This window comes from Ambystoma mexicanum, chromosome 10 (assembly GCF_040938575.1).
Source record: "Ambystoma mexicanum isolate Mex_15411 chromosome 10, UKY_AmexF1_1, whole genome shotgun sequence".
In the NCBI taxonomy this organism is placed as follows: domain Eukaryota; kingdom Metazoa; phylum Chordata; class Amphibia; order Caudata; family Ambystomatidae; genus Ambystoma; species Ambystoma mexicanum.
Window position 1 is genome coordinate 625,899,262 of NC_090932.1, and position 13,604 is coordinate 625,912,865.

The 13,604-nt window shown below is 46.1% G+C and overlaps 1 protein-coding gene across 12 annotated transcripts in view; it reads left to right on the forward strand.

Moving 5' to 3' along the window:
* AGFG1 (ArfGAP with FG repeats 1) overlaps positions 1-13,604 on the forward strand; it is a 1,171,945-nt gene that overhangs the window by 755,716 nt on the left and 402,625 nt on the right. For all 12 annotated transcript variants that reach the window (XM_069618220.1, XM_069618222.1, XM_069618215.1 and 9 more), the window contains one exon: positions 7,742-7,818. In XM_069618220.1, the coding sequence (XP_069474321.1) occupies positions 7,742-7,818 (77 nt within the window). The remainder of the gene's footprint in view (positions 1-7,741; positions 7,819-13,604) is intronic.

The following is a 13,604-nucleotide window of genomic DNA, read 5'->3' on the forward strand; positions in this document are numbered from 1 at the left end:
TAATTCACTGTAGTCCGGTGCATGGGCAAGGGCTCAACCTGGGGGTCCAACAACATTATAGAGAACAGGTTCCTCAACTCCTATTTGCTTCAAAGGACTGCAAGGGCCATCTTCTGTACAGTGTCTGTGTGTTTTTGACTATGGTGGTGGGCAGGGCTCCCCCCCCCCCCAGCCCTCCCCTACTCCGATTGAATGACAAGGGGCCACCTAGTGGCAAAATTATTAACAGTGTATTGGAAAACTAACTGATGTGTATCTGAGTTAAATTGGGACCAAAATAGTAGTTTAATAGACTAGGAAGATTGTAGGTATAAAAGGAAAAATATGTACACCTGTCTTTCTCAAATTCAGTAGGCTGATTTCCAGTTTTTAGTAATCATCTGAAATATGTTAATCAGTAAATCTCAACACGTGTTGAAACCTCATTTGTTCAATTCATAGAATTGAAAGTTATGCTGGGAAGTATACGGAGGCAGTTCAGAAACATACCTAAAATGGCCTCCTTTTTATCTAATTTTTAAATTCCACTCCTGTTATCCAGAAAAAGTCATCGGACTCAAACTATAATGTCGCCAAACCTCCATGAATTAATTTAGGAGGTGAGTGTTCGCTCTCACATTTGTCTGCCTTTTTGTTTTGTATTCCTCTATTCGTGATCGTTATTTATATTTGTAAATTCTTCAGAGATATTGTATAAATGTAACCTGCTTTTACATTCCTATATTGTTGTTCATAGATAAATGCATGTCAATTCTTACTCTATAAAAATGTCATTGCTTTTAACAAGATTCAATGTTCATGAAGGCTCTATTATCTTATTTATTTATTCTCATAGTTAGTTATGCACTTCTTTAATTTAATCTAAAAAATGTATTAAACATATGTATCTGTTGGGGAGGTGCCCGCAACCAAGATGGCCTCTTTTTACTGAGCTCCGCGAGGCATCTGGGAGAGGGGGAGGTCATATTTTGTACCCACGGCATGTGCCGTGAGTTGCTGTAGTGGGGCAAAGTTCGACTAGCTCTGAGATCCGGCAAGGCAAATTTGGGCCGTGTTGAAGGCTGTCGTGCACTCTGACAATGATGCAACCTCCAATTGGAGCGCATTGCTGGTGCGTCAATGACATTGAGGGAGGCTGCCTTATGGTGCTGTTGACCGCCGGTGGAACCTGAAGCAGCTGGTATCCCGGTGCGGGCTGTGCCTCAGTACGGGACCCTCTTCTTGGAGACAGTGGGGGAGTAGCATAGGCCTCATGCTCTGCATCGCAATCTTGGAGTGGGCGGCTTCCCTGAGCCCGGGTTCGCTGGGGCGTGAGAGCGCCTCGCTGGACTCTTTTCCCAGTGGTGTGCCTGATCACTTTATCACTTTAGCAACCGGATTGACCCGAGGGAGGCGGGTGCCTGGAGCCGCTGGTGCAGAGCGAGTGGTAGGGGCTCCCTCGGTGAGACGCAAGGTTCAGAGTGGAGCAGGCATCGATTTTGTCATGAGAGCAGGTGATGCATTAGAGACATTGGGGACCTGACCTTCTCCTCCTGTTGGGTGGTGTGGGCTAGCTGGAGCTCCTGATACTGGCTGACTGCCCGCTGGGTCCGACCCCTGTAGGCATAGGCAGTATCTACACCAGAGGATTGTACTGAAGACATGAGATTCCCCCCTAACCCTCTCAGTGGTTCAGAGTGGCGCTTCCATGTAAGGGAAACTGTGACCAGGGGATATAATCAGCGCTGTGATGTTCGGGAGATGCATTTCTACTTATACCGCTGGTGTGGGCCATTGAAAACGGCATTGGAGTGCCCATCCTGAATTCCTGGAAAGGGCGCAGAGCTGGGCTGGAGATCGAATGAAGGCGCCTTGAAGGTACACTTGAGGCACTTATGAAGGCTCCCTGGCTGTGGTGCTGCTGGGGGCTGGCGCGTGCCATATATGGCCAAGGGTAATAAGCAGCAGCCCCGCTTACCATTCTACCAGAAGGGGGGCCTGAGTTATGGGGGAGAGAAGTTGCTGTCACCCTGAGACACCCCAGACAGGCCTGTATATGCTGGCCTGGAAGACCCTGACCCCAAGCCTTCGGATAGTGCCCCGGGATCGGAACTCTGTTTAGTACTGTCCGAAATGAGATCTGGATTCGCATCCTTCAACTCCAAGCTTGATGGAATGGCATACAACGTCGATCGTATTGAGGAGGAGAGTAGCCGGATATATGAGGCGAAACACAAAGTGGGCGTCCTGGAGGACACTGGTGTGGAAGTGACACAGGCAAGCTGTACCTTGCAGTGGGCAGTTAAAGTAATGCAGGAGGAGAACAAGGACTCTGGAGGCGAGATCCCGTAGGCACAATACTCGGGTGGTGAGAATTCCAGAATCTGTACCACAGGTGAACATGGAGATCTTTATGGAAAAGTTAATTCGGGGGGTACTGCAAACATCCCCACTGTCATCGCAATTTCTGGTTGAAAGGGTGCACCGGGTGTCACAAATGGCTCCAAGACTGGGCCAGAGGCCTCGACTGATCATAGCTCGCTTTTTAAATTACAGGGCCCGGGATGCGATTCTTCGCAGAGCCCGCAAGCTTGAAGATTTGCAGTATGAGAATGCACGGGTGTCGTTCTATCCAGACTTCACCTCATCAGTCCAGAAGGCTTGCCTTTCTTTCCTGGCGGCTAAGTGCGACCTTCACAAGTATGGTTTGCAGTATGCTGTATCCATCCAAACTGCGGGTGCTTCATGGAGGCAAGGCTCATTTTTTTTTACTGACTCCGGTTGGCCCATGTTGGCTTGTAGATATGGGTTGGGGAGAGGGGTGGGATATTTTCCCTGTTAGTTGGGAGTGGCCAATGTGGGTGGGGGGAGGGTAAACTGGGTGTCATTGGGGGTTAGGTGGGTAGCGGTGGGAAGAGGGTGGTATTGGGGCTGTTTTTTTCGTTTTTTTTAATGATTCATGTCTTTAGTCACCAAGTCTAATATTGAGGCTTGGTGCGTGTGTACACTGTTGGAAACTAGTCTTATGGAGGCCGGGCTGGGCTCTTTAGTAGCATTAGGTGATTATGACCATTGTAACATTGTGAGTTGGAATGTGTGAGGGCTAAACAATCTGCATACAGTTTGCAAGGTGGTACATTATTGTGAGAGACATGGTGCCAAAGTGATCCTTTTAGAGGAGACCCCTTTGGTTGGTGGGGTGTCCGAGGGGTTTGCCAGATCCTGGGGGGGCTAGTATGTATTACATCTCTTATTCTACATACTCAGCAGGAGTCATGATACTAATACTGAAGTCGCTTCGATTTCGTACGGCAGAGACTGTGGTCGACCTGCTGGGGAGATTCGTGATTGCGTCGGGTAGCTGGGCACACATGCCGATGACGTTTGTTAATCTTTACAGCCCCAATGTGAATGACCCCTCTTTTTGAGTCACTCCTTTCTAGGTGCCATCAATATTTGCATATTATGTTGTGGGTAGGTGACCTTAATGTCATTTTAGATCCACTGAGGGATAGATCTGCTAGTGGTGTTCGTCCCCTTTCTCGTGCAGTGGAAATGGTGCGGAGGGTCATGTCTGATCTGGAGTTGATGGATGTCTGGCGTGTGCTCCACCCTGAGGATAGAGGGTATTCGTTCCATTTGACAGTACACAATATGTCCTCGCGATTGGACTATGTTTTGGCAGACCCGCCCAAGTGCACATGACTGCTGAATGCTCCCGTCTTCCACGAAAGTTGTCAGACCACTCGCCTGCACTCTGGTCGTGGGTTGTGAATGTGTCCCCAGACCCTTCAGGAGGTTTAAGGCCACAGCTCTGTCTGACCTAGTGCTCCGTAGCCAAGTGATCAGCCTTGTTAAGTTGTACTTTCAAGAAAAGGTGGGCTTGGTTTCTCTGATGGGCCTTGCGTGGGGTGTGCATGTAATTGAAATTGTGGGTACTGAAGACGATTCGGAGGCAACTGGCCGAAGTAGAACTGGAAATTGATTGTTACGAGACCAAGGATGGGGAGGCAGGGAATGCAGATTCTAGGGCCAGACTACAAGACGCACTATAGTCTGCTTCAATGATCTGGCTGATCGCAAGGTTAAATACCTGGTGCCCCCAGCACTGGCTCATAAGTATGGTGAGGAGGGTAGAGCAGGCCGACTTTTAGCAGCAATGCTTCTCCAGGTAGAGGGGCGCCACTGATATTACAGTGATGCACATTGCGGATGACTGAGTGGTGGTGGAGTCCAATGCCATGTTGGATGCTTTTTGGATATATTATGAGCAACTGTATGCGTATAGGGGAACTCTGGCTGTGGAAGACCTAGAGGGATTTTTGAAGGGAGCCTCCCTCCCGATGTTAGGGCAGGAGGCGGTGGAGGTGTTGGCTGCACCGCTTACAGAAAACGACATTTTAGCTGTGATGCGCGCATTGCCCACAGCCAAAGCACCCGGCACTGATGGTATAACGACAGAGTATTATAACAAACTGGGTCCGAAGGTAGTCAGATACTTGCTGTTTGTGTGGGAGGAGGCAATGGGGGGTGGGGCAGCTCCCTCCTACAATGCGCAAGGCAGTTGTGACTTGATTTTAAAGCCTGGGAAAGACCCCCCAGGATTGTCTCATATACCGTCCAATTTCGTTGTTGAATCTGGATACCAAAATCTTTGCTAAAGTATTGGCATATCGGCTACTACCGTTTGTTTCGGCTCTCATCCATACCGATCAGCCTGGATCTATTCGACGGAGGTCGACCTTGTTGAATTTGCGTAGGCTCTTTGCTTTACTAGCTCAGATCGACACTCGACTGTAAGGCACAGGCATTGGCAGCGCTGCTTGACATGGAGAAAGCGTTCAACTCTGTTGAATGGAGTTATTTATTCAGGGTGTTGTGACAGATGGGTATCCCAGAATATTACTTGAAGGCAGTGCGCCTGTTGTACACAGGGGCGAACGCTTGAATTGATCTGTGGAAGCGATCCAAAGCTTTTGACCTAGACTGTGGGACCAGACAGGGATGTCCGCTGTCGCTGCTACTTTTTGCAATTGTGATCGAGCCACTAGAGGTCAGGCTACGAACGTTTCACCTTCTGAGGGGCCTAGCGAGGGGTGGTGCCAGAGAACTAGTGTCCTTGTAGGCCGATGACGCGATTTTGTATTTTAAGGACCTAGCGGTCTATTTACAGCTGTTGTTGCAGGAGGTGGCAAAGTTTGGTCGATTCTCTGGGCTTAGAATAAACTTGTCAAAGTCAATTTTGTTTCCGCTAAATGATTTGACTAAAAAGCCTGTTGACACTGGCAGATATATATGGGAGCTCCGTCTGTTTTTGAGGCTAATAATTTAAGGTACCTCCATACTCTAAGGATGAGAGTAGAAGGTTGGTGCAAACTCCCCCCTATTGTTATCGGGCCGGGTTGTAGTTGCTAAAATGTTAGTGGTTTACAAGTTGATATATATTTTCCAGGATGTTCCTGTGTGACCCGAGTCAGTTTCTTTGCGGAGTTGAAGGCTTTATTAGTGAGATTGGCATGGTATCCGAAGACCCCTCTGATTAGCTGGGACACGTTGGTCCTTCCATGGCACTGAAGTGGTATTGGCGCGCCGGATATGCAGTTGTACTTTTTGGCGGCGCAGGTGCATCCTATTGGATGCCGGGAACCGCCTTTTACCCTCATGTGCGTATAGAAAAATGTTTTGTGCGTCCCTTTGCATTACAGGGGGTCCTGGTGTCAGAGAGTGTTTAAGACAAATCTAAATTTGACCCGGTAGCGTGTACGTTACATGCATGGAACAAGCTTTTGAAGCGACTCTGTTATCCATTTTGACCCGGGCCTTCAGCTTTGGAATGCTTACCACCGACATGTGATGAAGCCTTGGTCCAACAGTAGAGGTGCTCGGGGAGAGAATACATGGCTGACAGAGTATTTGTAACCCAGGAGCAGTTCATGGCCAAGATGGGTGAAAGGTTCTGCTGTAGATTGCATATTTTAGAATCCAGGCCATCTTTAAAGAGTGGTCCCCAACATTTCCAAATATGCACCCCACACTACTGTTGCAATACCTACTCAAGTCACCCTCCGCAAAGAGTGTGGTCTCTACGGCATATGGGCTAATTCAACGAGATGCCCCTTGGGGGCAGCGTGGTTCTAACGTGTATGCCACGATGGCAGTAGAATCCTGGGTTTACTTTCACGGATAAGCAGTGGCCAATGCTCTCGGAGCGCATAATGGAGTGTTTAAATCAAGGTTTCAGTTGGTTCAATTTAAGACCCTACATAGGGTATATCTTGCCCCAGCCCGCCTCCACTTGTTCAACCGCACCAGAACATATTAGATGCTTGAGATGTAATGCTGAATCCGCTGATTGTATTCACATGCTGTGGTCGTGTCCTAGGTTGCAGCGATTCTGGGTGGGGGTGGTGGAAGTTCTTTCATGTATGCTTGCCCACGAAGTACCCTGTGAACCCTGAGGCGTACTGAAACACTGTTGGAAATTTCTAACAACTAATATGACGGCAGCACACAGATGTATCCTGCTGAGATGAACCAGCCTGACCCCAACCTCCCCAAACACCCCCCCACCTCCCACAGTCACATGGGCCTGGCTTTAGGACTTGATCTGGCTTAGTGACATAGACAAAGAATATGGTTCTCTATGTGGGCAGCGGAATAGACCCAAGAACGTTTGGCGAACTTTGGTGGCTGCTGGCTCAACGATCTGAGCTGGCAGAGACAGTGCTAGGATGTGCTTTATTCAGAACAGCTATTGTTGTGCCTTCGAGTAATGAAAGAATAAGGCTAAACTGCAGTAATTCATGTACTTTCCCTTTGTTTCTTTTTTTCCTTTCTTTTTCTATCTGCTCATGTATTTTTGTTGTAATGCTGGTTGGTTTGAGACGTAAATCTCTTAATAAAGTTTAAAAAACGCATTTACTTGTTACACGCCATTCATTTTCAAGAGGTTTGAGGCTTTGAGTCACATTAAAATTGATCAAATACCTGTCTCTTGTTTCCCTCTGAAAAACAAGAAATTGCATTTTGTGAGTATTTGAATGGCTCTAATGGAATTTCAATGGGGTGGATTTTATAGTATTTTTCTTTTGTTCTCATACATTGAAAATAGTATGCCATTTTTGATTGTATGATTGGAAGGACCAAAACATTTGAAGAGAAGAGCACTCATTAATACTGCCACATGTTGCAGGTAGTCTAGTTCTTTGCCCACTCCAGAGGGAAGGATTACAGTTTGCGATATAGGTTGATCAAAAGAGTGGTATAAAATCTACAATGTAGAATTGACTGTGAAGCTGGTCAATATTTGTGGTAGTTTGCTTTTTCCCTACAAATTTGCCAGAGTTGTACACCAGGGTCTGTACAATAGTATATTAGTTTAAGGATTATGATTTTACCAGGTCTGTCTTCAAACTATCCTCTCTGCTGTCCATCCTCCGGTCCTTTGTTTTGTGTGTGGTCTTCAGTTTAGAGCTTGCACTGATTGCTTAAAACTTAATTCAGAACTGCTTTTAGTATTCAATTGAATGTCCTAATTTTGAAACACTTGCTTACTTAAAATAATTCAATATTAAGCTTTTGCTTGAAGGCCCTGATCTGTACTATTTATTTCTTATGTAGTTGAATAAAACATTGCCCGCTAACTCCCCATGAACACTATGATCTTATATTTGCTTTCTGCATGCTAAGCTTATAGCAAAAACATTTCATTTTGAAGACAACTGCAACTCTCAAAACACTGAATTGATACTGTTTTTTGCAGCAATATTTTTAGAACTGTACCAGTGGGTGCCTCTGCGCAGACACATCTGGCTTCAAGTGCAACTTCTCAGTTTGCAGGTATGTTAACAATACACTCCTATTTTAAAGCATGCCCCCTTTTGCGTTGAGTTGCTTATTTTGTATGCTCACATAGGGTGTATGCGCGTTCCCTTTTAAGTAGTCCAACTCTATAAATGCATTTGTCTCTTTACACTTTAGTTGTCTGTAGTTTACTGGATCATTGTTTCTTAATTGCATGAAAAAAAAGTGTTCCAGGTTTGTTTCACTATTTTCAATACCATTATCATGGCCTGTGGTATTGGGATACATATTTAAAATGTATCTGTTTGGGGAGTGCTGTGCTGCCGTGGTGCAGCCACCATGGTGGCTGCCAAACTGGAGAGTTCTGCACTGCGCCAACATCCTTCCTTTAAAATAAAGTGTCGTAGTGGGGCTGGCCACTGGTGCCCGATATTCGACTGGATGCAAGAACGTGACTGCTCTGGGACACTAACGGCACTGTTTGGGTGCAGCGCTAGTGCCTGGAAAGGGGGGGGGACTTCAGAGGCGGCCTTGTGCCGAGCATGTCATTGTCGCGGAAAGTGTGCAGCGAGTGCTTGTTCCCTCAGAGTTGGCCTGTGGGCTTACAACTGCATGTGGCGCCGACTTCTCCTGAGGGCAGTGTTAGGCAGAATCCTGTGCAGTTCCCTTGGGAACCACTGCAAGAAGATTAAGACTACAGGAGTAAGCAGTAAACCCAATTGGTAGGAGTCTGTACCACCCAGATTTACCTGGTAGCTGTGGCTGAGCAGTCGGACCTCTCTCAAGAAGCGTTAGGCAGTATACAGAGGATACACAATAGGGCTAAAAACACAGTAGAGCAAGCAAACACTGACCAGAGCTTGTTATCAAAAGTATATAATTATTTAACACACACTTCAGAAAATACACTAGCACTATTAATCAAAGCAAGTTCAAAACACAATCAGAAAAGTATACACACCTCCCTTAAGAATTATTAGACGAGTCTAAGTCAAAACACCACTTTTTGTCAAAACAGAGGTGAGCGCGCAACTTAGATGGCACTCCAATTTTAAGTAAAAGGGAGGGAAAAAGGCAGGTCATAACAATAAAACAGTTCCTAACACTTTTAAGAGACCAAAACAAGTAAGTGAAGGCAGAATCTACTGTAGAGCCAAAGTTCATAGGACAGGCCCACTTTAAATGGAGCAAGGCGGAATGTGCCCAAGATCACACGGTTTAGCAATGCATTCAAGTCTTTGTAGAAATGTTCAAAAGAGGTTGGGGTGGTTCAAAAGACAGATAGGTCTGGGGGCCAACCCAGTTGGAAAGAAAAGGATTTAAGGGTCACCTTTAGCAAACCGTGGAAAGGGAAGCCAGGTGGAACACAGTACCTTAAAGAGTGAGGAAGCTCCAGCGGTGGCAGTTGTTCCTGGCAGCGGGTGCAGTTCGTGGTTTCGACCATGGGAAGAGAGGATCTCGTCGAGGAGGAAACTTGGAGGCGTTGCACTGCCCAGGGAAGAAACCAGCCGCGGAGTTAGTCGGTTAAAAGGTGCGTTCCTGGTATTCGCGGTCACAGTGGTGAAGCTTGGCTATCCGGCCACCGGGGTGCTTGGCACAGGCAATTCGACCAAGACGTTCTGGAAGGGGAAATGGCGAATGGTTGATCCCACCAGCTCAGAGGAAGAAGACTCTTTCAGCAGAAGGTCTTCTCTTGTCGTCCGGAAAGTGGTGAGGTCGTTGCAGCAGGGCTCCACCGGTGGTGTCGTCGTTGCAGATGGCTCAGCTTCTCCCCTCTTCGGATTTCTTAGGTCCTGTGGCAACCCTGCTTTTATGCAGAAAAACCCCCATTCAACAGCCTAGCTGTCACTCAAATATGCTAAGTGGTGAGCCGGGGGGCTCACCACTGGCCCAATCGGAACAGAGTGTGACTTGGGTTGCTAAGGCAACGCAGTCCAGGGTGCCCATTCCCCCACCCACATATCCTATGGAACCCAGACAGAGTGGCACCAGTTGGAGGGCCTCTGTGGAGTAGCCCGCCAAAATGTGGAACAAAGGGGCCGACCTTGGTTGGAGTTACAGAGACGGACACAAACACCATTTTGAAAAGAGTTCTGGCAAAAAGACCCAACCGGTGATTTAATATTAAATAAATAAACCGGCGGTATCTTTAACATTGTACCAAAAAGTGGTGCGTTTAAAATCAATGGGAAAATCCCACAGGAAATATTCTGGTGGGATATTTTGCGTGGTAACCACTTCCACCAGCCAGAAACTCGACAGGGGGGGGGGGCTGGACATTGCCCACTTGAAAACAGACCCAGGGGGAATCGAATTGACCCCTTCCAGTACTTCCACAATATGATGGTGTGTACTGCTTCTGTTCACAATTTTGGACTAGTAAAGTCAATGGTGACTGTACATGCCCTGGGAGACAGTCAGTCCCAGGATATGGAGTCTGTTTGGGGGTCACTATGACACCCCTGTGTTACTGCACTGAGGGTGCTGTGTAACACATACACAAAAACAGATGATACCCTATGGAGTAAAAATAAAAACATAGCCCATAAGCGCACAAAAAGTCAAAGACATAGCTCTAATCATGCTTAAGAGTGGGAGGAAAAGAGTGTCACTCTTAGCAGGAGAAAAAAACAAACCCCAAAAATCCAGCAAAGCTGCTGGGGGACTCGCTAGGTTTGGGAAATTAGCCTTATAAAAGAATTCTCCCGAACAGGCACACACAACCAGGGCAGCTGGCCGGTCTTTTGCCTGCTGCTGATGCCATGGATGGGGCCTGTGTCCGGTCTTCCCTGTTGCTGTGACCCCGGCCCTGGTGTTCTCCACAATAGGTACCTAATGATTGGGGCCTGCATTAACCGGAGCCTGAGATCTTCACGGTGGAGTGCATATTGTAATAATACCAGTGGGCCAACAGAGGAGATATCCTTGTGTGCTATGTGGCTGCTTACCATGTAAGCTTGGAAAAAGGTGACGTACGGACAAATGCCTCCCTCAACCGTGATAGAAATCTAGACAAAGCGAACGCTGTCAAGGAAAGACGTGCCGACACAAAGCACCCGCGTATGAAATTTACATTTTCATAGGCTCTAAGTCCAGACTCACCTCTGCGGAAGAGAGAAGTGATTTTGTGTCAGCTTTGTTCACAACAATCTTTTTTCCATTATATTGAGGCACTTCTACTAACTCCATCACAAATTGCTTGTGATGATTAGTCCACTTTTAGTGGACACAAAACTGTCATTGATTTATTTGTATTTTTATCTCCTTTTCTTATATAATACAATGTATTTTTGTACATTGAAATTCAGAATATAGACCTATTGTGTTGGTTATAAGACCTTGGGTATGTCCCTGCAGGAGGAATAGTTTTTTGAAAGGTTGGGATATTGAGTACGATTGAGGATGAGAGTTGAATGGTCCGAGTCACAGAAATTATACGTGTCTCATACTTTGAGCTTTTTTGTCTCGATTACCGTGTAGCAGGAACGTGTTGCAACCTGCAAGGGACCTGAGTGAGATTGCTGTGGTGCAGTGTGTGCTGCCATGACCCGTGGTGGTGGAGGCAAGAAACATAGAAAATGGATCCCTTCACTAGTGCCCTGAGCAAAGCAACAGAAGCTCGGATGGGATTCCACAGTGGGGAGGAGCAGGCTCAGGGTGAGTCCACCATGGATATGCACCAGGTATACCAGGGCATTCAAAAGGGTTTTGTCCCTATGAATACTAAGTTGCATGGGATTACAGCCAGTATACAAACAAGCAATAGTATGCTGGAAAAGGAAAGCACATGCATAACTGTAGCCGAAAGAAGAATCAGTGATGCACTAGATTGTGGAGCTATGTTCTGCCGTTCCAATCGGTCAAAGGAACTAAAAATTGGATTCCGAAATTTAAGGACCTTAGATGTCGCTTCTCGCATAATATCTGTGTTGCGTGAGTGCCTGAAACTACAATACAAGAAAATATGGGCAGCTTAATCAACAAACTTTTATATTACCCCACTTTATACTCTCACATCATAGTCGACCGTGCTCACTGCTCAATGGCCCTGAATCTTAAATCTTAAACCAGGGGCTGCTCCAGGCCGATTATAGCAAGGATCCTGAAATACAGAGACCGTTACTTAATACTGAAATACTCAAGAGAAAAGGGCGAACTCCGATTGGGATGCAGCAAAGTGCTCCTATATCTGGACTTTTGAATCACAGTCCAGACTGAATGTAAATTCTTTTTTTTTTAAGTTCCTGAGAGGAACAATCCCGTAGTCACTGCTGTTTTCAGCTTAATGAATGTTTCAATGGTTAGACAAAACATACTTTTTCACGCTCCTGGAGTAAGCTGCTCATTTATAGAAGAGTGTATACCTCTACCTGCTGCGGTGCAACCCACCATAGTGCAATCATAAGCCAATATGTCCGTGATTGCTGTAATTATATATGTCGCATCACTCAGACTAATGATGGCTAATGTTAACTCACTCTGTTCATATTCGTTAAAGCCGAGCAAGTCTAGCTAGCATATGCAGGCTCCTATCACTGCTCCCTGATTCCCTTTCCAAGCCTACAAGTTTATTCACATTCATTAGTTATGGTGTTTGTGTTTGTTGGGGTAGTGGGTCATTCTGCAATGTTTAGTACTGCATTAATCGTGTGGTTCGGCAAGTTGGGGTTAATTGCGTTAAAGTGCACTTGGGAAATTCACAGTAGCCTGTATCTGATTGGCCACCATATCTGCAAACGCATAAGGCATGTTGTGGTGTCTGGGATGCCTAACCCGGTTACAGTTTTTTTTTTAACTGGAACATGCAGCGTCTGAGTGATCCCATTAAAGCTTGTAAACGTTTATACTGTATAGACAGACATAAAGCACACAGTTATGCTTCAAAAAGGCACATACTCTAAACGCTGTACATAGTTAATTTGCAAAGAAGTGGGGCCGATGGAGTTATTACACAAATCGCTCCACACAATTGAGGGGTGTTTTCAATTAAATACATAAATCCCTACCATTTAAGTGTACATCCTCTACTGTTGCTCCCATTAGGTGGTATGTTATTGTCCATGGTATAATCTGTGGCCATGGATGGATCCTTATGAACGTATATGTTCTAAACACTGATGATCCAGATTTGTACCTGCAAATTCTATCTGAACGCACATTACATAGGGAGGTGACTTTAATACTATACTATGCTGGATGTGACCAAGGATGATACTAGCATATCTCACAGAACACTGACTAGATCAGAGCAAGGTGTTGGTAGATGTCATGAGGTGGAGTTGTCGGATTGATGTGTGGAGGAATTTGCACCCAGCCGATGGAGAATATTCTTATTATTAATTGGTCCTTGACCGGGCCTCCCCCATTGACTATTTGCTGGTGACTTCATCGCTATTGGGTCTGGTAAACTCATGCCATATCCTCCCCTGCACGCTATCCGATCACTCAGTTTCTACAAAGGAAATAAAAAACACTGAAGATCACCTAAAATTCAGGAAATCACTAAAAACCTGGCTCTACAACACCACTGACTAAACCTGAAAAACTGGTAAAAAGGATAACTAAACCTGAAAGACACGGACATAAACAGGAACACAGGCGGCACACACAGAGACTGAGTCAACTAACCCAGACAATCCCACCTACACTTTCGTCCGCCACGTAATCTAATTACCGCCCAAGTACCATGTTGGTGTGGAATTATCGAGACATTGACAATCATCCCCACTACCTGAGAGGTTGTCATTAACAGATGCACTGGCCACTAGAGTCTAAATGGAGCAGAAGGGAGCCATTATAGAGCATGTTAGAGGTGGGGGCCA